Raw genomic sequence first — 26,999 nt, forward strand, 5'->3', positions numbered from 1 at the left:
TCTCAGATATATACATAGAAGTAGAATTGATGGATCATATAGTAGTTCTATTCTCAGTTTTTTGAGGAACCTCCTTACTGTTTTCCACAGTGACCATACAAATACACATTCCCACTAAAAGTGTACAAGGGTCCACTTTTCTCGATATCCTTGCCAAAATTGTCTCTTGTCTTTTTGATAATAGCCATTCCTAGAAGTACAGTGTGGTATCTCATTGTGGTTTTAGTTTGCATTTCCCTGATGATCAGTGAGGTTGAGCATCTTTTCCTGTACTTGTTGGCCATCTCTATATTCTTTGGAAAACTGTCTATTCAAGTCCTTTGCCCACTTTTTAATCAGATTATTTGTGTTTTTACTATTGAGTTGTAGGAATTCCTTATGTATGTTGGATATTGACCCTTTATCTGATACATAGTTTGCAAATATTTCCTTCTATTCAGTAGGTTGCCTTTTCATTTTGTTGTTTGTTTCTTTTGTTATGCAGGAGCTTTTAAGTTTGGTGTAGCCCCATGTCTTTATCTTTGTTTCTGTTGCTTATGCTTTTGGTATCATATGACCAAAAAAAAAAAAAAAAATTACCAAGTCCACTGCAAGGAGTTTTTTTTCCCTGTGTTTCCTTCTAGGAGCTAAATGGTTTCAGGTCTTAAATACTTAAGTGTTTAAGTCTTTAATCCATCTCAATTTCATTTTTGTGAGTGGTGAAAGATAGGGGTCCAATTTCATTCTTCTGCAAGTGATTATCCAGTTTTTCCAGCACCATTTATTAAAGAGACTGTCCTTTCCCATTGAGTATTCTTGGCTCCCTTGTCAAATATTTGTGCACTACAGATGCATGGGTTTATTTCTGGGTTCTCAATTCTGTCCCACTGGTATAGACCAATGGGACAGAATTGTCTTTGTGCTGGTACCATACTGTTTTGGTTACCTCAGCTTTGTATTATAGTTCAAAATCAGGAGGTGATGCCTCCATCTTTGTTCTTCTTTTACAGGGTTGCTTTGGCTCTTTAAAGTCTTTTGTTGCTGCACAATTCTTTTCATCATATCCAATTAGAAATTTATATTTATCTCTCAAAACAGGAAAATGAAACAGTACAACCAAAAGGCAAATAGATGAGTCCAAGTCACTGAAACCAGTCTTTTGGAATCAAAAGTTATCAAATGTAAGGCATCTATTCAAGAAGTTATAAAACTGTGCTTTAGCATTTTGCTAGCCAACAAACCCTAGCCACATACAAGGAGGTAGCATAGGCACATCAGTCTCCACAAATTCAAAACTGAATACATAATCTTTCCACCTGGAGGAACTCCTTTTCCTGTGTCCTCTGTACTTGTCAGTGGCACCAGTATCCCATTCAATTACTTAAGCCCACAATCTAAGCATTGTCAGACTCTTCACAGAGACTCCTTTACCAAACCAACATTCAAGTCAGTCTTTACTACTTATTGATTCTCCTTGTCACTCTCTCTCAGATTTACCACCCTCACTCTACTGCTGTGTCTTTAAATGTTTAGGTTCTCTTGCAATAGCAGATAGTTTGGCTATTTCTCTCTCATTTCTCCTTTTCAAAATAACTTCTTTTTCCTAATTATAAAACTACTCTGTGCTCAATGAGAAAAACAATTTGGAAAACACAGAAGAGAACAATGGGTATTTTTATAAACACACAAAAATTACCTCAATTCCTTCCACCCAAAGATAATCACTGGGTTGGTTTTGATATAAAGAACATGTGTTTTTTTTTTTAATTTTAAAAATACTGTAATACATGTACATATTATTTATCATGTTTTTATTTATTTTTCTAAATCAATAGGAAATTGCAAATACTTTTTACTGGCTTTCCCAGTATTTTATTATGTAACAATGATTTGCTTCAAGTAACCTATTATTACTCATATAGGTTTATTCTAGTTTTTTTACTACAGATACCACTATGAAGAACAACTTTGTACACTCACCTTTCCCTACAACTGATTGATTTGTTTTCTTTGTTTTTAGTTGATTATGTACAGGTGAGATTTTATTTTATTTTATTTTATTTGAGTTTATTTTATTGAATTTTATTAATGAGCTTGTTTTATTTACAATTTATATTTTTTTAATTTAATTTTATTTTTTTCACTGTTCCAAGGTTTATTGTTTATGCACCACACCCAGTGCTCCATGCAATATGTGCCCTCCTTAATACCCATCACCAGGCTCCCCCAACCCCCCAACCTTCTCCCCTCCAAAACCCTCAGTTTGTTTCTCAGAGTCCAGAGTCTCTCATGGTTCATCTCCCCCTCCAGTTTCCCCCAACTCACTTCTCCTCTCCTTCTCCCAGTGTCCTCTGTGTCATTTCTTATGCTCCATAAGTAAATGAAGCCCTCTTACACTGGTGGTGGAAACGCAAGTTGGTGCAGCCACTTTGGAAAACAGTGTGGAGATTCCTTAAGAAATGAAAAATAGAGCTTCCCTATGACCCTGCAATTGTACTACTGGGTATTTACCCCAAAGATACAGATGTAGTGAAAAGAAGGGCCATCTGTACCTCGATGTTCATAGCAGCAATAGCCACAGCCGCCAAACTGTGGAAAGAACCAAGATACCCTTCAACAGAAGAATGGATAAAGAAGATATGGTCCATATATACAATGGAGTATCATGCATCCATCAGAAAGGATGAATACCCAACTTTTGTATCAACATGGATGGGACTGGAGGAGATTATGCTGAGTGAAATAAGTCAAACTGATTGTTTTCTTAAAATAAATGCTAAGAAGTAGAATTTCTAGGTCAAAAGAATATGCATTAAGGTTTTTTATCCATATTGCCAAATTGACCTACCCAAAGATTACCTATGAGTAATCATAGGTTTATACAATATTTATACAGCAACTCAATTGAGCCAATTGATGGATACATATATCAAGAAACAACAGTGATCTTAAATAAACAACCTAATTTTACATCTCAAGGAACTTGAAAAAGAACAACCTAAGCTCAAAGATAGTAAAAGGAAGGAAATAATAATGGTTAAAACAGAAATAAATGAAAAAAAGAATAGGAAAATGATAGAAAAGATTAACAAACCTTCAAATGGACAAACCTTTAGCTAGACTAGCCAAGAAGAGAGTGGACCCAATTGAGCCTTCATACTTTAAGAATACTAGGTACATGTACAGAGGGACAACTGTGGAGAGGCAGCAAAAGGGAAGACATCTAAAAACCAAAGAGAGTCCTCGGAGGAGCCCAACATTGTCAGCCCTTTGATCTTGGACTTTAAGCCTTCAGATTGCTGTCAATCCCACCTTCAGAACTTTGCTGAGATGTGGATGGAATGTACTAAAACATTACCAACCATCCTACTATGAAAGTGCTAGCACAGGGCCATAGGTAATGCCTCTGCTTATTTGGAGCAGTACTAGTTCCTTGGGGCAGGTCCCTATTTACAAGACCTTAGTTCTCTGCTGTAGAGCTGACTGTGTCACTGACCAAATGGCAACATAGGTTCCTGCCAACTGCAGTTCCCCTCACAGGAAGACCAGCTAACAACTATCTGTAGATAAGATGCCATTGTGAAAATATTAGAAATTGAGGGTGGGTGAGGCTGAAGTAAACCTCCCTGAACACCAGGGACCAAGAAGAACTGCATTAGAAGGGAAAAGGAAGAGCTAACATTCTGCACGTCACCCCTCCCGCAGACTGGCACAGTGCTACATACACTGAGAGGGTCCTGCTAAGCCTATAGTTTGTCCAGTGCAAAAAGAGATCCCAGAGTGAACATCCAGCTCCCCTGGGGCACTGGGACACTCCCTCAGAGGCCCACTTGGGTTTTGCCTCATGAGGATCACTGGGGGAATCTGTAGGGCTATCACAGATAGGATTTCTTCCCATTCATAGACATAAACCAATAGTCCCATCTGGACAAGGAGCTTGGTTGGCAGTTCTCCCTGATTTGGTTCCTTAGTCACCAGGTTGTACTGGCTGTAGAGCCTGTTCTAGAGTCCCACCCAGGCAGGGGAGCAAATTGACATCCCTGCCCAGCTGCTCAGCATTACCTCGGGTCTTGACCAGCCAAAGAACCCAGGAAGCCATGAAGCCTATCCAACAGCTGTGCATAGGCAGGTAGCCAAGCCAGCATCTCTACCCAACTGTTGATCATAGTTTCTTGCCCCACACATAAACAGGAAGCCTGAACAGTGACCCTGAGAAACCTCAAAGCATAGCCTATAGCCCCATCCAACTATGAGATATAGCTGGGAACCCCTCACAACCAGAGAACCCAGCTGGCAAACTTGCCCAACATCAGAGTACAGCCAGCAGCCTACCTAGAGTGCAGCCTGCAGCCCTGTCCAACATCAAGGCACCACCTTTCAAAATATAGCAAGAAAAAACAGCCAACCAAAAATACTGTACCTGGTAATAATGTCCTTCAGAAATAGGGAAAAAATACTTTCCCAAATAAACGAAAGCTGAAGAAGTTTACCATCATTAGACCTGCCTTACAAGAAACACTAAAGCGCACTCTTCAAGCTAAAAAAAAAGGAGGATAACAACAAAAACACATGGACATGTAATAGTCACTGGAAATAGCAAACATATAAACAAAGTCTGAATGTCTGATACTGTAATGGTGGTGCACAATTCACTTAAAACCCTAGTTTACAGGTTAAAAATCAAATATGTTGAAATTAACCATAACTACAGTAATTTGTTATTGGATAAACACATTAAAAAATATAAATTATTACATCAATTAATATATATAAATTATAAAAATATAAATTATATAATATATCTTTTATATTTATACATAAATATATATTATTTAAAAATAAAAATATAAATATAAATATTATATCAACCTGTAAAAATATATATTATAAAATATAAAATATGCTTCATATTTTAAAATATATATATTTTATAAAAATATGTAATATATATAAATTATTACATCAATAACCTAAAATATATATAAAATATGTACTTTATGTATATAAAAATATCAGTTGTTATTTACAAAATATATAAATATTTATTTAAAATATAAGTTATTTATTAAAATATAAATTATTTTTATAAAAATATAAAAACAAATTATTAAGAATATAAATTATATAAAATATAAATTATAAAAAATATAAATAAAAATATAAAAAATATAAGTTATCACATCAATAACCTAAAATGTGAGCAGGGAAGAAGTAAAAGCATAAAGGTTCTATATGCTGTCAAACTTAATCTGCTTAAAGTAGGATGTAATAAATATATTTTATTTAAGACTCTTGGTAACTACAAAGGAAAACCTGTTGTAGATACACAAAAGATTATTATAAAGAGTCAAATCACACCACCACAAAGAGTCATCAGATCACAAAGGAAAACAGCAAGAAAAGCAAAGAATAAGGAAAGTACAAAAACAATCAAAAAACAGCAAAATAGTAAGTCCTTACTAATAAATAATTACTAGTGGTGTAATTGGATTAAATTCTCTAATCAAAGCACATAGAGTGGCTGAATGGAGGAAATAACAAGATCCAACAATATGCTTCCTATAAGAGACTCATTTTAGCATTAAGGACATACATAGAGTGAAAGGATGGAAAGAGATATTTCAAGGAAATGGTAACTAAGAGAAAGCAGGGGTAGCTGTTTTTATATCAAACAAAATAGATTTTAACCTAAAAAGAGACAAAGAGGGTCATTGTATAATGATGAAGGGGTCAGTCTACTAAAAAGTTACAACAGTGATAAATATTTATGTACCCAACTCTGGAGCACCTAAATATATAAAACAAATACTAATAGAACTAAAAGAAATAAACAATAATATGATAATAGTTATTGACTTTAATACCCCACTCCCAACAATAGACAGATATTCCACACAGAGAATCAATAAAGAAAGAGCAGATTTAAACCCTATAGACCAAAGGACCTAATATACATAGAACACTCTATCCAACAGCAGCAGAATATATATTCTTCTCAAGTGCACATGGAACATTTTCTTGGATGGATCATATATTATGTCACAAAACAAGTCTCAACAAATTTAAAAACATAGAAATTTTATCAGGTATCTTTTCCTACCACAATGGTATGAAACTAGAAAATGGTAATGGGAGGAAAGCTGAAAATTAAACAGCACAGTCCTGAACAATCAGTAGATCAAAGAAGAAATTTTTTAATATTTTAAGACAAATGAAAATGGAAGCACAACAAGCCAAACCTTACACTGCACAGCAAAAAGCAGTTCTAAAATGGAATTTTATATTGATAGACACATATTTCAAGAAACAACAGTGATCTCAAATAAACAACCTAATTTTACATCTCAAGAAACTAGAAAAAGAACAACCGAAGCCCAAAGATAGTAGAAGGAAGGAAATAATAAAGATTAAAGGAGAAATAAATGAGAAAAAAAGAATAGGAAAACAATAGAAAAGATTAGCAAAACCTTTAATACCTTCTTGGCTAGACCAGCCAAGAAGAGAGTGGACCGAAATATAATTATACATGAAAGAGGAGACATTAGGGGCGCCTGGGTGGCTCAGTGGGTTAAGCCTCTGCCTTCGGCTCAGGTCATGATCTCAGGGTCCTGGGATCGAGTCCCGCATCGGGCTCTCTGCTCGGCAGGGAGCCTGCTTCCCTTCCTCTCTCTCTGCCTGCCTCTCTGCCTACTTGTGATCTCACTCTGTCAAATAAATAAATAAAATCTTTAAAAAAAAAAAAAAGAGGAGACATTATACCTGATATCATAGAAATACTAAGGATCATAGGAGACTATTATGAACAATTATATGCCAACAATATGGACAACCTAGAAGAAGTGAGTAAAGCTTACAAAATACAACTACCAAGACCATATATCATTAAAAAAATAGAAAATCTGCACAGACTCGTACCAAGTAAGAAGATTGAATCAATAATCAAAAACACAACAGAAAAAAGCTCAGGACCAGATGGTTTCACTGGTGAATTCTACCAACACTTAAAGAATTAATGCTAATCCTTCTCAGACTGTTCCGAGACAAGCTGAAGAGAAGGGAACACTGCCAAACTCATTTTACAAGGCCAGCATTACCCAAAGCCAGAAAACAAATTACAAGACAAGAGAACTACAGCCCAATATCCCTAACAAAGGTAGATGGGAACATTCTCAACAAAATACTAGCAAACCAAATTCAAGAGCACATTAAAAGTCTCATACACCTAACACCTAAGTACCAACTGATAACATTTTTCAGTAATGATGACATTTTTTTATATTGCTTTAGATCTTTTTTTCTTATTGATAAGAAAACCAAATGTTGCAGATGCAGCTAACTTCCCATCTTCATGCTTTGCCCCTTACTCCCTCTCAGGAGGTAAATCACTATATTAGTTTGTGTATATCATTCCCATGCATGGTTTTATAATATATATATGTGTGTGTGTATGTATGTTTTATATATAAGCAGTCTATATGTTAGAGAGGAGAAGGGAGTTAGGGTAAATTGGAAGGGGAGGTGAACCACGAGAGACTATGGACTCTGAAAAACAATTTGAGGGGTTTGAAGTGGCAGGGGGGTGGGAGGTTGGGGTACCAGGTGGTGGGTACTATAGAGGGCACGGATTGCATGGAGCACTGGGTGTGGTGAAAAAATAATGAATACTGTTTTTCTGAAAATAAATAAATTGGAAAAAAAATATGTACATGTATGTTTTTGTAAATATATGTATAAATTATTTGTACATCTGTATTTAAAGATCAAATAGATATCCATAAAGTACATTATCTACCTTCTATTTTTTCATGTATTTAAAATTTGCATAAATGCCATCATACTGTTTTGTCTACTTTTTTCACCCAACATGTTGTTGAGATTTATTTATGTTAATGCATATACATCTGATTAATTCATTTAACTGCTCTACAGATTCTTTTAAATGTATAGATTCACAGTTTCCTTATCCATTTTCCACCTGAGGACAGTAATTTTTACTTCTTCAGCATTTCAAACAATGATGTAGTGAACATCCTTGTAGAACTCTTTTCTTGCACCTAAATGGGAGTTTCTTGAGTTTACATGCTTATAATGTGAATTTATGAATGTGATGATAAATGCATGTTTAACTTTACCAAGTAATGCCAAATTGTTCTCCAAAAATAAGTATACAAACTTCACTTCTCATCAGCAAAGGATAACAGTTCCATTTCCCCATATCTTTATCAGTGTTCTATGTTAGCATACTTATGAATTACCAGTCTGATGTGTGAAATGGCATTTTGTGTCATCTTCATTTACATTGTGTTTATCACTAGTGAGGGTGAATATTGTTCATTGGCCTTTGTTATAATCAGAATTCATTTGTAGGAAACAAACCATCAAAACTATTTTAAGCAGAAAGAATTTAATACATGGAGTTATGTGCTTACCAAATTGTTACAAGGACTGAAATAGCAGGTTCTAGACTAGATCTCTGGAAATGACTCTTAGAAGAGCACTGCAAAACTGAAAAGCTGCTATTTCTATCAAAATCAAGAGCTGCTGTATCATGAATTGTGCTTAATATTGTTCCATCCAGGAGCTCACTGCTGCTGGAACACACTACATTGGCTAGATCTCTGCCCCTCAAAAATATGTGACCCAAATTCTGTCTCTCAACCTCCAGAATACTGGGGAATGCATTTAAAGACTTGAAGACCTCCAAATAACCTGACCCATTGAGCCAAAATTAGGTCTTCCTGCTAAACTGTAGTATTACTTTGAACATCCCTCTTATAGAAATTATTAGGTGTCAGTCTCTAAGAGGTCCTTGGGGTTAGCATCAGTATCATATTTAGAAATTATATATTATCAGAAATAATAATAATATTTATTATCAATATATTAATAATAATCTATATATATTAGAAATAATTGAGTGGATTAATGCATGATTACAAATAGTTATCCCCCACATCTCTTGCATCATTTATGGGATGAATTGGTGACATTCAATTAGACAATGTTGGCAGATTTCAGGAGAAGAGTTGATGAGTTTTTGTTTGAACATATCCATGAACTTCTGGAAAGAAGTTCAGAAAAGAAGTAGACCCAAAGATAGAGAATTGGGAGTTATTGACATATCGAGGATAGTTGAAACCATGGAATATCATGAGTTTACTAAACCTAGTTCAGAAATAGAACCCTTTGGACATTTCAGTTGGGGCAAAAGAGGGTAGCTGAACAAAGGTGGGCAAAGAAGAGGAGATAGATAATCTTGCAGCTTACACATTCCAGTGGCAAAAGCTGCAGAGGGACTCGTTTTTAATTTCAAATGGTAAAATAAATGGAGAGGCCCATTTCTCTGGAGCATTCACAGCAGCCTCTCTTCCAGGATGTATATTCTAAGAAGTCCATGTTAAAGTTTTTACATCTAGTATATGGGTAACAGTCTCAACATTATAATTTCAGGCTAACAGTTAGTGTAAAAGATATGTTGCTGCTGATCCCAGCATCCATTGGAAGATTCAACATTCTTCCCTCAAAACTGTGAAGTTGGCAAAATGAATTTTTCTGCACTGATCCTTCAGAGCCATTTAGTTTCACTGTCTTCATGGGCAAATCATCTAAAGATTGCCAGAGCAGAGATTCAGGACCCAGGAAGTTTAGAAAAACATTGGTCAGACTCAGTAGGCACCATTGATGGCCCTCAGTGACCAAAGGAGACCTTGCTCAGAAAGGACCCCCCGCTCAATAGTGTTCATTATGGTTTGGTTTGATTTTTCTGTGCTGCTTCATTCATTCTAGAAGTCTTTCCTCCTTTCTGGCTATTTCAAGATCAGTACAGGAAATCCAGTTAAGCCGTTTTCATCTCAAAACTAGGTGGTTTTGAAGTTTTGTGTGGTCATTATTAGTCTCAGGAATGGTCTGAGAAAATATTTTCCATTCTTGTTTAAAAAACTCATACCTCAGGGTGCCTGGGTGGCTTCGTCTGTTAAGCTTCCAACTCTTGGTTTCTGTCCAGATCATGATCTCAGGGTTGTGAGATTCAAACCCTACATCAGGCTTCATACCCTGCTTAACATTCTCTCTCTCCTTCTCCTTCTGCTCCTCCCCACCCACCCCGAAAAACAACAACAACAATAACTCATACCTCAGTAAGGCAAGAGTGTATTTTATGGGAAGAACACTCTTATCAGGAGTCAGAAGACCTTAGGATATCATATCTCTCCTGACTAGGCTAGTACTTCACAATCCCTGAGCCTCAGTTTCCTCATCTATCAGATGGGAATAGTAATATCAGCCCCTACAGACTGAATGTGGTTTTCTCATATCCTACAGGGAGGATTATAAATTGATTCAAGATTTTTTTAATGTAAGGGCTGTACATATCACAAACTCTGAAAATCTGCATACTCTTTGGCTCTGTAATTCTACTTCTAGAAAATAACTTGAAGTCTGGCAAGGATTTATATCCCAACATGGTTTATAGTGATGGATACTGAAAACTACCAGAAGCTCCAGAAATGTTCCACTGGTGGGAAATTACTCACCCATTAAAAAAAAAAAAAAAAAAGATGTTCATGAATGCAATCAGATCTCTAGAATCTAGATCACTTTAAAGGAAATACATAGTTTAAAAAAATATGGTAAATGACATGACAGGGATATAATCAGCAAGATTTAGACTGCAGGAAACTATAAAATAAACAACCAGATTTATTCAACAAATAAATTTGCAAAGGAAGAAAAGAGAGAGATGGAGGGGTAACATACAGAGTAAGAAGAGACTTAGAAAGATATAGTAAACAATTGGATGCTAATTTTTTAAAAAACTACCAAAAATGTTAAGACTTTGTGATACTTTTGGAATTTTGAATACTAGTTACTTGATGGTGCTAAGAATTACTGTTATTTTCAGATGTAATGGTATTGTGGGATTTTTTTTTCAAGTTCTTATTTTTTAGAGATACAAAGTAAAACATTTATGAATGAAATTATGTAATGACTTAGACTTGCTTATACATAATGGAAGATGTGGATGTTCTGGATGGGTAGGATTGTGCATGGTTGTTGGTGATCAGGGATGAATGATAAGTGCATGGAGGTTTGTTATCCTAGTCCGTCTTTCTTTGGCTTATGTTAAAACTTTTCAATAATACAGTTTTTAAAGGTTTAAAAAGTAATGCTTACAAAGATACTTTTCATGACTTAGAAAATGCCTAAAATAGTTGAATAAAATTCAATTTAATGTCAATCATATAGAGGAAAAAATCAAATAGAAAAAAACAAAAGGAAACATATCAAATTGTAGCTGTCTTTGGTGAAATTATGGCAAACTTACTCTGTTTTTTCCTGCTTTTCTTTGCTATATGCATTTTCATAATGAGCCTATATTACTTTTATAATCAGAAAAAGTAATTTTTTCACTTTCTGGTTAGAACTCTTTTGGAAACTTAACCTGAAATAACTTAAGCAAAATGGCTAGTAAAATGGCTTTTCTAACAAAGGTAGATGTTTAGAGCTAGATGCTAAGACTCCAATTATACCATCTGGGTTTTGTCTGTTTTTTCACTTCGACTTGTCTCTGCTTGGCTTCATCCTATAAGCATATATTTGTGTAACAAGTAAGTTAGCTACCAGCAAACCCCAGGTTCATATCTCTCAGTTTAGATATCCCCAGAGAAAAGAGATTCATCCTATGGTCTTCTGTTAATCCCACAGAAGATCCTGATTGGTCCTTTTTAGGTCATGTACCATCCTAGAACTTGTTGTTATGACTTCGCTGATGAATACTGTGACTGTCATGGAGTACATACTAACTTCTGCTGTTGTAGGAAAGCACAAATTTTAAGAATCCCACCAGGACTACATGGAATAGGAGAGGGGAATATGCTAGGTGGACAAAAACCAAACTGTCACTATCTGCTCTCTCATGGGATTGTTGGGATAATTCATTGGGATGATTAATATAAAACATCTTCTGAATTGAAAAGTTTTGTGCAAATGTAAGAGTCCATTTTTTTAGTCTGATTCTATTAAATCAGAATATGATAATATCCTCATTGTGTGCATATATCTGTCAGTTTTGTTCATTACAAGAGAATAGATCTGGTGGTCATCATTTCATACTTCCCAATTTTAAAACTGTAGGAGATGTTGAGTAGCCTGGGTGAATATATTTCCTAATGTAAAAGGAGAAAGGAGGCATTATATTGAACCTTCTAAGTAGTAAACTTAGAAGAAGCTCCAGATAGAGTTATTCATCAGATTTTCCTTACTTTTACAAAAAAGGTATATTGGTAAATGAATAGTGATGGGGATTACAGTGCACATATGAACGGAAGCATCAGTTCCTTTGCATTTATTGCTAGAAGTTAACTTGGTGATTTTCTCCATATTCAAAGCCCTGCTCTTTTCATATACAAGAGCACTGAATCAGTATAAAATCTCTAAGCTAAGGCTGATTTATCTACAAGGTCATTCATAATCTTAAAATACTATTTTCAATAATAGCTGCTTTGCAGACTAATAAAAGAACTACTATTTTTGGTCCAGTTTAACAAACAGCTCTGGAAAGATGTTTGTTGGGCTGAAAAGATGAAAGTGACTTTTTTTTTTCCCTAAAGATTTTATTTATTTGAGAGAGAAAGAGATCACAAGTAGGCAGAGAAGCAGGCAGAGAGAGAAGGAAGCAGGCTCCCTGCTGAGCAGAGAGCCCAATGTGGGGCTCTATCACAGGACCCTGAGATCATGGCCTGAGCCGAAGGCAGAGGCTTAACCCACTGAGCCACCCAGGCGCCCCTGAAAGTGACTTCTTAAATGCTGTTGTCAACTGTCAAGACTGGTACTTTTTATAACAGAAAGCAATTAGATTCTCACTGTTATACTTTTAATGGTGAGATGAGGTTTTGAAAAATAGAGAACCTACATTTGGCATTAGAAATTTGGGTTGTAACAAGAGTATATCTGGGTAGCATCATCTTGTTTTCTGAATCCCTTCATTCTAGTGAATTGGCTGTCTGGTACTTTAAAAAGTATTGCTTTTCAAAAGTGTAGAGGTAATTATAAGTCATTTTAACTATTGACAGGCTCTTTAGACCACTAAAAATGATCACATAATTATTTTCACTCATCTTTCTTGAAGAATAGGATCAGACTAACCAAGAGGGAAAAGAATCACTTACAGAAATAGCTGATTATTCAGGACTAAATCTAAGGAAATTATTAGTTGAGATGCTTTACCCAGACCTGTGTTGTTTGCTTGTTAGAGGGGTCTAAGCCTGTGTTTTTTCAAACTTATCTTTGAAGATATTGCCAGCCCATGCAGACTGATAATGCAGATGTTTCTTCCTACATCTAGCTACGTGGTGAACATAGGTCTGATCAACAAGCTTCATGGCTGCTTCCTCTCGGTGCAAGGACCAGTGGATGAGAATCCCAAGATGGCCATGTTTCTGCAGCACGCTGCAGAACTCTTACATGGAATGTGCATGCTGTGCTTTGCTGTCACCAGAAGGTAAGGCTTCTACTTGATATCAGTCTGGACTCAACTTTGGAAAGATCTCTTAAATTTTGCCCATCTTAAGGTCACTTCATAGGGATACAAGTGGTCATCTTGGCCTCTTTTCTTCTTTGCCCTGCCTTTGTCCTTATTGGTCTCCCATATTGAGACTAGCCTTAGCGTTCTTGTCTTTCCCTGGCTACATGTTCCTGTCAGAGTCTGTTTTTCTTGTTGGTATCATACACTTAACTATCTTTGCTGGAAGAGATTTTAGAAAGCATCCAGTCCTAACTTCCACTGAAATTCAGGGGAAGCAAGTGATTTTCCTTGAGTTAGTGAGTCAGTAACAAAGCCTACACCAGATCAAGCCAGACCCTCAGTGCAATACAGCACAGCCTCCTAGCGTCCGTGACTGTGTTCACATGCTTTATTTACAGTCTCCTAGGTTTGTTTATTTTCCCCCTTTTGCCTCTTTCTCCAAGATACCTTCATGTATAAGGGAAGGGAGCCATCCAAAAACAGTAGCTCCCTGAAGTTACATATGACCAATGTGTAGGACAGACAGCGTGACTAGGTGGAGGCCAGTAGCATGGGTAGTGAAAGAATTCATCCAAGGCATAACAAAGGAGATAAATTTTATTGAATATACTGCAGGGAGCAGCAGGCAGGACATCAGAGGAGAGACAGTCTGCCCTGAGGCAGTGGTGGGGGGCTGTAGTTAAGGAGGGAGTAGTGAAGAGGTATGGGAACATATGGAATTTTCTGTTTTTGGTACCTGTGCCTGGTAGCCCATTGGTGGAAGTAGCCCATTGGTCAGCTGGGGCTTATGGATGTTCTGAGGTGGGTAGTCTAATGGACCTATTCGTATTCACCATGGGGGTTGGTCACTGTGGGCCCTCTACCTTACTCAGGTTTCTGTTACACAAGTTGGTTGCCCAAAAGCGGCCTCTACGCTATGGACATAATTATAGCCAGTGTGCCAGGGACAGCTGCTGGCCTGGTTGGCTCTTTAGACCCCTCCCCTTAATCCTGTATACTAGTCCTCAAAAGTAATAATTCTCTAGGACAGGCAGAGTAAACCCACATTATGTTCTTTTCTTTCCCTTCTCACCAATTAAGAATTATTTGCAATAATGATTCAGTGTTTCTGATAGGAATATGACATAGCCCTCAGGCATATTAAGAATGTTTAGTAAAATAGTTTTCTTACAATTAAATTCTAAACAGCACTGCATATATATATATTTTTTGCTGTAGCCCATTTTGTTTGTATTTTATATACTTTTGCAAACATTCCTAAAATGAAAGGGTACAGTGACGAGCCCTGATAGTATCCATTTTCTAGCTCCAACTATTATCAGTATTTTTCCAGTCTTATTTTATTCCCCCATTCACCTCCTCGGTTTTTGTTTTGTTTTGTTGGATTTTTGTTTCAGGTGCAGGGAGTTATAGGTAGAGCATGTTATAACAAATTTCAGGTATTCATTTCAGGGAAGATACTAAAGCGCGCATCTCTGATGCCATTATCACACCTAGCATAATAAACAGTAATTTTGTAGCATACCTGGTCTATGTTCACTTTCCCCCACTGTCTCAGACATCTTTCTACCTTAAGTTTCTTGGAACCAGAATCCAAATTTCAGGTGTCATTTGGTTGTTATGTCTCTCAAGTCTCTCTTATTCTATAATAGTTCTCTTTCCCCTCTGCCTCTTTTTTTATGGCACCGATTTGTTAGAGAAAGAATTATATGTTTTTTAAGGACATGTCAAGAAGAAAATTAAAACTAAAATAAAAATTAAAAATTTGAAACTTCTAAAGTCTAGGTACTTAAGAAATATCCATCCATATTCAATGTACACAGAATGCCAGTGACTATGTTCAGAATATTTTAAAAGAGAATTTGCTTTCTGAAATGAACTGGCTTAATATTTTTTTAGTCTGTTATACATAGGACCCCTAAACCCATCTATTCTTCTTTATGTTAACCTCCCTCTACCCCTAGTCACATTTCTAGGAAGATTAAGACTACCTGAAAGTTTGGGAGGCCAAGCATAACCTGTATTCAGTGTTCCCTTCTAGAAGTGCAGACAGAGCCTACCTTCCAGGGATTAGGTGATAACTTAGGAAGTGGCTCTTCATGGGTCTATAACCTAAATATGATCAAGTGGTACCACACCACAGAGAGGCTCACAGAAGGAATAGGGTTCCATCCAGGGCATTGGCGCCTGCCAACTTAGGGTTGGCCGTGCTGCCCAGCTAGGCCCTGTGCAGTAGCCAGGCTGCTCATTGGGAGGTATCCTCTCACCCAGGAGACCCCTTCTGACAGTGGTTCTTTTGTTTACACAGCATTATAAACCTGCCAGCATCCAAGTCTTTGTCACCTATATTCTTTCCTTAAATCCAGATGAATATCACACACGTAAGCTTTTCCTTATGTGTTTGTTGTACAGTTTGGGGGCTTCAGCTTTCACTTACACACACAGATTTAGTCACCTGAAATCTGTGGAGCTTGAAAAGAAGCTTAGAGGCCACTTTTATAGGGAAAGCAACTGAGCCAACCTAACTTGAATTAGGATACAAGATTCCTACTCAGCACTCTCACCTACACGCTTGACTTGGTATAATTCAAAATGGTAGGAGCCTATATTTAATTTCTTTTAAGATTTTCTCAATTACATATATGGAATACAGGATTCCTTTCTCTTTAACACACACAGTCATTTCCTCTTCAGTAGACACTGAGCATCTGCCCTGTGCCAGATGCCAAAACAGGTACCCAAGATACTGCCCTCAGGGAGCCCAGAGCCTGGTCTGGGGTCACACCTGTAAACTAACAGCTGCCACAGAAGAGACTGTTCACAGACACAGAGGTAAAGCACTCCTACAGGAGGTCAAGAAAGGTTTCAATGGACTAAATCTTAAAGGACCCAGGAAGACAGTAGCGGGAAGAATGCAACAGAGAAAGGGGACATAATACATGCACTGTGTGATGTAGCAGATGTTATTGCTGTCTTTGGCACCCCTGGAGGTTGCCTGACAACAGATTCCTGAATTTCTCTGCCTGCCTGGGGATATTCTCTGGACAAGTAGCTGTTTGCTACAAGTGCCAGGGAGTTGATACCTCCAGGAGTGACTCTCCAGCAGTAAATAGGTGGATTACTCTGCAGCTCCGCTAACCCTCAGTGAGGCAGTTCCAAGGTGTTCTGTACAGTCTGTCAGAGGGGCACTGGTGGTAAGCTATGTGGCAACACATCCTTGATCGGCTTTGTCGCAAGTAAACTCCTTGTACCCATACCCTTGTTTCAGGGCCTGGTTTAGAAGCAACCCAAACCAAGAGATACAGATAGACAAGATATTTTCTCATGCTCAGTTTGATGTAGCTGCACAATAGGGTAACTATGAAGAGTGACTGGAGTTGAAGTATTAAATGAATCCCATAGATGTTAGCTCCTAGGGGGCCAAAAGGGAGACAAGAGCTTATGTGCTACACAGAGCTATGGAAAGTCACTGAAGTTGTTTAAGAGAGAGTAACAGGATCACATTTCTGTTAAGTGAAAAGTGTAGAAAGAACTGGAATGGCATGACCTAGAAGTGGAAGGACTAATGGAGAGGCTCTTGCATGAGGCAAGTGGGAACTGTTGAGGGCTGTGGGAACAGCAGAAATAAGAGCAAATGCATTAAGAGGAGACGAAATATATGTTAGAGAGATGGCATAGAGCTTGGTGGCATGGGAAGTAAAAGGAAGCGGGGAGGAATCTAATGGCTCCCAGGCTTCTGACTTGAAATTTGTGAGTGGTAGATGGCATTATCTCCAGAGTAGGAAATATAAGCAGTTTTCCATAGAGGAACTATGCCTAAGGATTATCCAAGTAGACCAGTGTCTTTGTATATATGTATATTGTTTCTATGTTCATGTGCAACTGGATTTTAAATTTTTTTTTTAATTTTTTTTTTTTAAGATTTTATTTTATTTATTTGAGAGAGAGAGACAGTGAGAGAGAGCATGAGCGAGGAGAAGGTCAGAGGGAGAAGCAGACTCCCCATGGAGCTGGGAGCCTGATGTGGGACTCGATCCCGGGACTCCAGGATCACGCCCTGAGCCGGAGGCAGTCGTTTAACCAACTGCGCCACCCAGGCGTCCCTGCAACTGGATTTTAAATAAATCCGTGGTTAACACATGGTGTTAACACGTGGCACATGGTGGTTTTTGAGAGTCTTTGGTCATATTTTTCCCCTTATAATTTCCTTCTCCATCTTTAGTTACTCAACCAATTTCTATTAGTAGGCCTTGCTACAAAAGCAGATTATTCTAGGAAAAAAGGTCCAGGTGGTTTCCTGGCTTAATTTACCTAGGAAATTCTTAGCAGGATAAGTATCAGCCACTTGTGTGAATGGGGTGAAAGAAGGATCCCTAATTGCTGCTCTCCTCATCCTTCAGTCCTCAACATTTCCTGAATGCCACCAAGCCACAAGAATACAGGGCTTTCTGACCTCTTCAGATTAGTTTGCCTCTGATATTTACAAGACCATTTCAGACTACTTCCCCTTTTTTCATGGAAATTTTATTTCTAAACTACAACCTACAATGGCCTGTTGAAAGCACTTTGTTACATGTGTCAGAGTTTCTCTCTAGAAGGTCACACTGTGTCTAGGGAGAAAGGTAGTGTGGCTGTTGTATCAGAGTCATTCACATAATGCCTGTTTTGGCTATCAGGACAAACCAAGGAGCCAGAAGGTTGGGGAAGGCTTGTTGTCAAAGCTCTTTTATGACCAGCAGAAATAGAAAGACAAAGAGGAGCCAGAGAGGCCTTCAAAAATCGCTTCTTATGAGCTGGCAAGCCCTGAGATAATTAAGTACACTGATTAGCCCAGGGCTCTGGGTAAACACTGCAGTCTGCTGGTGGCCCAGCTTTTGTGACGGTGATTACAGCAGGGCTGCCTTTGCTCTACTCTCCTATTGTGACCTTAATCTTCTCATTTTTACCTAGGTTTTGTGAAAGAAAATTTGGGTGTCAGGGGGTTATGTTAGTAATCTTTGCTTTAGCACCGGTGTGGGAGGGGGTGGGGGAAAGGTGGATGATTTTTGTACCAGGCCTGGTTTTGAACTTGTATTTAAGTAAAAATTGAAATTGTGATCTTCTGCTGAAAGGATTGATTTTATGTTAGGATTACTTCAGAATGTGAATCCAAGAACTTTCTGCGAGTTACAATTCTTAATCACTTAAGCAGAATTCAACCCTCTGTAATAGGACTTTCAAAAATGCTCATTTGTTTGGCCTTCACTGTTGTCACTTTTCCATTCTTGTCCTTTAAGTAGTAAAGAGAAAAGGATAGTTTTCAAATCTCAGGGCAGCATCTCAACTGACTTAATTGGCTGAGACTTACGGAGGCCCCCTCAAAGATGCTGACTCCTTAGCTGAATAATAGGATCTGAACAGTAATGAGTGATTATAAATTACAGCCAACACAGCCCTTTCACTGAGTCAGCAATCACTTCCTAGTCCATAACCATACTAGGCACTACAGGGAGAGGGCTAGAAGCAGTAGTCCTCATGTAAGGAGATGAGCTTATAAAACCTAGCTAATTTTGAGTGGTTGGAGAAGACTATTCTGAATTCTAGAATGTATTTACACAAAAAGGAGTTTGTTGTTATATGTATTTGTGGGTTTTATTTTCATATCCATAAACTACACTAACAAAATGGGTTCTAGCCAAGGTCCCTGGAAACCAGTGTCACAAAATGATAAGAATGATTTATAACTTAGCTCATTAACTATGTGGATATAAATGAGTGCTTCTCAAGTGTTTAAGGGTGCTTGAAAACCATTTGTTCAGGCAAAGGTAAACTTGAACTCTGCCTGCCTGAATTATTCACTCATGCATTAAACAAATATTTATGTAGCACTTGCTCTATGCCAGGCGCTGTGCTAAGCTTGGGAGAAAGCAGAAATGACTCAGACATCACTTGTGTCCTCAAGGACCTCGTCAACTAGTAGAGGAAAGAAGACGTGTATACAGAGACCCACTGTATAAGGCAGAGAGTGATACAGAGGATAGAAGATAACACATGGAAGCACTTAGCACACTGCCTGGCACGTAGTACATGCTTAGTAAACATTGGCTACTGTTATTACATCATTATCGATGGAGTTAAAAGGAGGGAAAGACCACTCTTAGTTGTAGGAATTAGCGATTCCCTAGAGTGACTAAAATTTAATATAGACCTTGAAAGACAGGAAAGGTTGGAACATTTAGAGCTGAGAGAAAGGCAAATATAGAAAAGAACTAAAGCCAAGACATCATGGGAGAGATACATGAAGAACCAGTGGAGTACTTCCTTGAGCTTCATTGTGAGATGTCTGTAGTGGTGATTTTAGTGCCCCCCCCAGGTTGTTAGGAGGTTAGATAATAAGTGTAATAATAAGATAGATAAGATAGATAGAAAAGATTAGATAATAAGTGTAAGAGTACTGTGTGAACTATATAAAATGACTTGCTGAGATGTGGTTATAGTGGTGTCATCAAAAACCTTTGAAGTGGCTTGCTAAGAAGCATATTCTGAGAGCATTAATCAAGTATCAAGAGTACCTGGTGGAGAACGTATTAGAGAGGAGGTAGAATGTGGGAGAAACCATTAACAATCACCCGGGGAAGAAGCAAAGGAATGAAAAAGAATTTATTTTAATCCTCTCTAAATCTATATATGACCTCATCAGACTCCAGACATTGTCATCTCTGTCTCATCTCTCTTCCTTGTACCCCAGATCTAATCTGTTGTCACATTTTGCTGATTGGAAGGAGCCTTAATGTTACCTTAATCCAGTCTTCTATTCATGTGTGAATCTCTTCAATAACCTCATCCAGTCTATATTTGAATATCTCTTTTGACAGGGAACTCATTACTTATTAAGGGAATGTATTCTGTCATTGGTAAGTTTTAATGCCTAATAAATCTCTCATACCCATCTGTAACCTGTTTTCCTACTGCTACCCATTAGAACTAGTCCTGATTGCTCTTTGACAACTTACAGAATATTCTAATCCTGCTCTTCTCCCTGAACTTCTCTGGTCTTACCCTTCCACATATTTTCTTTTGCTTTTCTTCTCCTTGTTCCAATTACTATGACTATATAACAAATCACCCCAAAACTTAGTGGCATAAAACAGCCATCTGTTGGGGCACCTGGCTGGCTCAGCATTAGAGCGTGCAACTCTTGATCTCAGGGTCATGAGTTCAAGACCCACATCAGGGGTAGAGAGTACATTTAAAAAAAAAAAAAAACAAATCTTTAAAAAAAAAAAAAGCCATCTATTAATCTCACAGACTTTGTGTCAGGAATTTTGTCAAGATACATAGAGAATGGCTTATTTTTGTTCCACGATATCTGGGCCTCAGTTGGAAGAAGGCTAGAAGTTGGAAGGCTAGCAGTTGAAATCAAAGTGCTTATTCACACAAATCTGTAGTTCATATGGCTGTTAGCTGAGGACCTTTCTATCTGGTCACTCTGCAGTGCTAATTTGGATTTCCAATGTGGTGCCACATTCCAAGAAGGAGCATCTTGACAAAGAACTAAGTAGAAACCATATTACCTTTTATGAGCTAGCCTCAGAAGTTATGCAGAATGACTTCCTCTGAATTCTGTTCATCAAGAGAATCACAACATCCCCCCAACTGCTTCAAAGGGAGGAGAAATAGGACTTCACCTCTTCATGGGGAATATGAAGGTCCTAGAAGAGCATATAGGACCAGAAATATTGCCATAGTTGTGTTTGAAAGATGCAGTCTTCCACGTTCCAGCCTACTCTGAAGATAAATGTGTTTCCAATATCCTGTTCTCATCTGTCTTCTATTCTCTCTGCAGTCTTATATCTGGTGTTGTCACCCTATCTTTTGACATCACTTCTGTTAACTTTCAAACCTTTTGTGGTCATTAGCTACTGTCCTTAGACAAAAGACTTTCTGAGATTGGGAGATAGGGAATGAAGTAAATATAATAGGACTCAGCAAGTAAAAGTAAAGGAAGTAACATTTGGTGAACACCTTTTATGTGTCCCAGGCTAAATGCTCCTTGTAGAGTTACATTCCAGCAATCCTGCTCGTACCAAGGGAGCACGGTAGCCTCTAAGAGTGATAAGGAGGAGTGACTACCACATGCTTCAGAGCTAGAGAGTGAGAAGAACACAAGAGCAAAACTTCTGGGCTATTTCTATATTCACAACTGGGTAATGGCTAGTTTAGAGATTTCTGAAAGATTCATCCCTGCTAATAATAAAGACTTAGTTGAGTTATAGAGACAGAATGATGACCACTTCATTGCTACAATTCAACTTGTATGTCCACTATGTGCCAGGCACTGTGCCAGAGAAAGGGAGCTTTCTGGATCATACCCCACAAGACCAACGTTTAGGGGTAGCCTTCAGTCACTTACCACTCCCAGAGGGGATAAGGTATGACGAAGGCAGACTGTCAGTACATGTTTAGGCTCACCAGGCTTAGAGCAGCAGAATATATCCAGGATATACTTGCAGTTAGACTCCTCCTGGTTCTAGAACTTTGGAGGGCAGGATCTCAAGAAGAAAACCTTTGTGTGGGATTGTGTTGAAGAGCACAGATTGGGAGTCAGAAAAATGTGGGTGCTCTTCCTGCTCTCCTAGCCCTGGGACAGTGGTAGATTTGGCTTCTCAAAGCCTGTTTCCTCACATTGTAAAAGTGAATTTGATAATTCTTCCCTTACAGGCTTAGACAAGGCAGGGGCAAATGGGAACTAACACATCTGTCTCTTGCCTGAGGTGCTGTTTTTAATATATATTTATTGTTCCCCACTTTTTTCCAAACAGATTTGTGAGAGAGTACAGTATTTTTTTAATGAAAAAATTAGAACAAAAGAAAATAGGAAAAAGTAAATCAAGGCAGGAGCAAGTGAAGTTAAGGCACAGATCATATTCATAACAAAGCCCTGATGGACATTTCCTCTTGGAATTCCTACTGGCAGTTCCTACCAAGAAGTTATACTTAATATGTCAGATTCTAAAACCCATTGGCTTTCACCCAAAGTAGGCTGTTGCTCTTCGCCACCTTATTCTGCTCATGATTCTTGTCATGTGACTTTAGTTACCTCTAACTTATCTCCCAGAATCCATTTCAGTCCTCTATGATATAATCAAAGGGATGCTTGCCTCAGAAATATGAGATGGAACCTACTATTTATACCTCTTACTTAATACTTGCCTACTGCTAATTCATTAGTTCTCTTGTCCTATGTATTTGTTTTGTGTCTTCAACTAAGATTTCCCTAAGGAAGGATCCCCATGTCCTAGCAGTTCCCCTTGAGGCACATAGCACCGGCCAAAAACAAAATAAAAAGGAGATAGCTTGTGACTGGCAGAGTTAGCAAACACCAGTGTATATAGTTAATTTATGCCAGGACCCCATTTCCTGCACCTGCTCTTCACATGGGAAGAAAGGCTGCCCACATCTCATATTCTTCTCCCTCTGAGGTGAGAAGATATTCAAGACCCTCATTCCTTGGGCAGGAATGAGACTAATTCTTACTCACTTCCTTCCATTGCTTTATTTATTCATCCCTTTATTTATTCTTTATTCATTCATTTATCTTATATTCTTTATTCATTCATTTGTTTACTCCTGATTCATTACAAGTTATTGAGCAGTTGATATATGCCAGACATTTGTCCAGGCATTGGCTGTAGTAGTAGACAAAACACCTACACTTATGGAACTTACAATCTAACAGGAGAAGACGACAATAAATCAGTAAACAAATTAGATAATATGAACTAGTGGTGGCAATACAAGAAAATAAAGTGGGTAATAGTACAGTGGCTTGTAGGTGGAGAGGTTAGGGAAGCTTCTCTGGGGAGATGACACTGAAACTAAGGAGTCAACCATGTAATGATCCAAGGGAAGAATATTGTAGTTGAGAAGAAATGCTAAGTTGATGACTCCCAAATATCTGGGGCTGGTGTGTTCCAGAAACAGAGAAGGCAGAATACTAGAATGTGACGAGCAGGAAAGAAAGTGCTCGATGAAGTCAAAGTAAGGGCCAGGAGTTGAGGACCGAGAGAGCAGAAGTCTGGGTTTTATTCAATGTATGATGGGAAGCCATGTGAGGATTTTAAGCCAGAGAGTGGCATGATCTGATTACTTAAAAAGTAGAAAGAGCAGAAGCTTTTTTTTTTTAATGTTAACAATGTATTTAATTAAATTGATGTATCCCAAAATTATAATTTTAACATGTAATCAAAATAAAATATCATTAATAAGGTACTTTAAAGCTTTCAAAATCCGGTATTTTATACTTATAGCACATCTCAGTTCAGATTAGCTGTATTTCAAGAACTCAGAAGCAGCCACACATGGCTATGATTATTGTATTGGACAGTGCAGTTCTACTCTATGAAGAGAGCTTATGGCTACTCTATTGGATTGAAAGAATCAGTACTTCCCTCTTTCCACTATCTCTGACCCCCAATTTTCAACCCACATGCTTTTGACATTTTTTTTCTTATTTTTATTTTTTTTAATTTTTTTCAATTTATTTATTTTCAGAAAAACAGTATTCATTATTTTTTCACCACACCCAGTGCTCCATGCAAGCCGTGCCCTCTATAATACCCACCACCTGGTACCCCCAACCTCCCACCCCCCCGCCACTTCAAACCCCTCAGATTGTTTTTCAGAGTCCATAGTCTCTCATGGTTCACCTCCCCTTCCAATTCACTTATTTGTGGAGCATAACAAATAGCATGGAGGACAAGGGGCGCTAGAGAGGAGAAGGGAATTTGAGCAGAAGCTTTTGATTTTGATGAAGTCCCAAAAGTTTATTTTCACTTTTGTTTCCTTTGCCTTTGGAGACATATCTTGAAAGAAGTTGCTGTGGCTGGTATCAAAGAGATTACTGCCTATGTTCTCCTCTAGGATTCTGATGGATTTCTGTCTCACGTTGAGGTCTTTTATCCATTTTGAGTTTATCTTTGTGTACGGTGTAAGAGAATGGTCGAGTTTCATTCTTCTACATATAGCTGTGCAGTTTTCCCAGCACCATTTATTGAAGAGACTGTCTTTTTTCCACTTCATCATAATCAAAAGCTTCTGCACAGCAAAGGAAATCGTCAAAAAAACAAAGAGGCAACCCACGGAATGGGAGAAGATATTTGCAAATGACAGTACAGACAAAAGGTTGATATCCAGGATCTATAATGAACTCCTCAAACTCAACCCACACGAAACAGGCAAACATATCAAAAAATGGGCAGAAGATATGAACAGACACTTCTCCAATCAAGACATACAAATGGCTATCAGACACATGAAAAAATGCTCATCATCATTAGCCCTCAGGGAGATTCAAGTTAAAACCACATTGAGATATCACCTTACACCAGTTAGAATGGCCCAAATTAACAAAACAGGAAACAACATGTGTTGGAGAGGATGTGGAGAAAGGGGAACCCTCTTACACTGTTGGTGGGAATGCAAGTTGGTGCAGCCTCTTTGGAGAACAGTGTGGAGATCCCTCAAGAAATTAAAAATAGAGCTTCCCTATGACCCTGCAATTGCACTCCTGGGTATTTACCCCAAAGATACAGATGTCGTGAAAAGAAGGGCCATCTGTACCCCAATGTTTATAGCAGCAATGGCCACAGTCGCCAAACTATGGAAAGAACCAAGATGCCCTTCAACAGATGAATGGATAAGGAAGATGTGGTCCATATACACTATGGAGTATTATGCCTCCATCAGAAAGGATGAATACCCAACTTTTGTAGCAACAAGGACGGGACTGGAAGAGATTATGCCGAGTGAAATAAGTCAAGCAGAGAGAGTCAATTATCATATGGTTTCACTTATTTGTGGAGCATAACAAATAGCATGGAGGACAAGGGGCATTAGAGAGGAGAAGGGAATTTGGGTAAATTGGAAGGGGAGGTGAACCATGAGAGACTATGGACTCTGAAAAACAATCTGAGGGGTTTGAAGTGGCGGGGGGGTGGGAGGTTGGGGTACCAGGTGGTGGGTATTATAGAGGGCACGGCTTGCATGGAGCACTGGGTGTGGTGAAAAAATAATGAATAATGTTTTTCTGAAAATAAATAAATTGGAAAAAAATTAAAAAATAAAAAAAAGAAGGAAGGAGATAATAAAGATTATAGCAGAGATCAATGAAATAGAGAACAAAATAACAAAAAGAAAATCAATGAAACCAAACTTTGAGTTCTTTGAAAGGAGCAAGAGAATTAACAAAACCTTCAACTAGATGAACTAAAAAAAAGAGAGAGAGAAGAATCAAATTATTAAGCTCAAATGAAAATGGAGTGCTAAAGCTGGAAAAACACAGAGATTAGTATGGCTCCTGCACAAGGATGACACTCAAATTCTTGAAGTGTTCCATATTTCTTGTAGTTATAATATACTTGACATTTACTAAGAGAGTAGATTTTAAGCATTCTACTATATAACTATGTGAAGTAATGGATATGTTAACTTGATTGTGAGAATCATTTCACAATGTATCCATATATCAAATCATCATGTTGTATACTTTAAATAAGTTATAATTTTGTTTGTCAATTATACCTCAGTAAAGGTGAGGGAAGAAAAGAATGTGGGAACATTACTATCAATTCTACAGAAATAAAAAGGATTATGAGAGAGAGCTATTAACAATGTACGCCAACAAATTGGATAACCTAGATGAAATGGATAAATTTCTAGAAACAAAATACCTACCAAGGCTAAATCAGAAAGAAATAGAAAATCTGAATAGACCTATAGAACTAGTAAGGAGATTGAATCGGTAATCAAAAATGTTCAAAGGAAAGCCCTAGACTTAATAGCTTCAGTTGTGAATTCTACCAAATATTTGAAAAACTAACACCAATCTTTCTCAAGCCTTTCTCAAAAACTGAAGGGAGGGGCACCTGGGTGGCTCAGTGGGTTAAGCCGCTGCTCACGTCATGATCACAGGGTCTTGGGATCAAGTCCCGCATTGGGCTCTCTGCTCTGCTTCCCTTCCTCTCTCTCTGCCTGCCTCTCTGCTTACTTGTGATCTCTCTCTGTCAAATGAATAAATAAAATCTTTAAAAAAAAAAAACTGAAGGGAAGGGAACACTTTGACTCATTCTATGAAACCAGCATTACCCTGAAACCAAAGCTAGACAAAGGTACGACACAGAGAGAAAATTACACACTGATAACCCTTATGAACATTGATGTAAAAATGTTCAACAAAACTACCAAGCCAAATCTAGCAGGCATGGTAAAAGGATTATGTACATCATGACCAAGTGGGATTTATTCCTGCAGTGCAAAGACGGTTCAGTAAATGAACATCAGTCATTGTAATTAGACCACGTTACCAGAATGATGGAAACAAAAATGCGTGATCATCTCAATTGATACAGAAAAAGCATTTGACAAATTCAACACCCTTTCATTATAAAACACTTGGGGTGCCTGGATGACTCAGTTGTTTAAGTATGTGACTCTTGCTTTCAGCTCAGGTTACGATCTC

At 37.8% G+C, this 26,999-nt stretch overlaps 1 protein-coding gene and 1 pseudogene across 2 annotated transcripts in view; both read left to right on the forward strand.

Annotated features, from left to right (window-relative positions):
• SCAPER (S-phase cyclin A associated protein in the ER) overlaps nt 1-26,999 on the forward strand; it is a 569,517-nt gene that overhangs the window by 499,521 nt on the left and 42,997 nt on the right. For both annotated transcript variants that reach the window (XM_044231262.1, XM_044231263.1), the window contains exon 27: nt 13,322-13,477. In XM_044231262.1, coding sequence (XP_044087197.1) covers nt 13,322-13,477 — 156 coding nt within the window. The remainder of the gene's footprint in view (nt 1-13,321; nt 13,478-26,999) is intronic.
• Nucleotides 25,785-25,883, forward strand: LOC122894910 (annotated as a pseudogene).

This window comes from Neovison vison, chromosome 13 (genome assembly GCF_020171115.1).
Source record: "Neovison vison isolate M4711 chromosome 13, ASM_NN_V1, whole genome shotgun sequence".
Lineage (NCBI taxonomy): Eukaryota > Metazoa > Chordata > Mammalia > Carnivora > Mustelidae > Neogale > Neogale vison.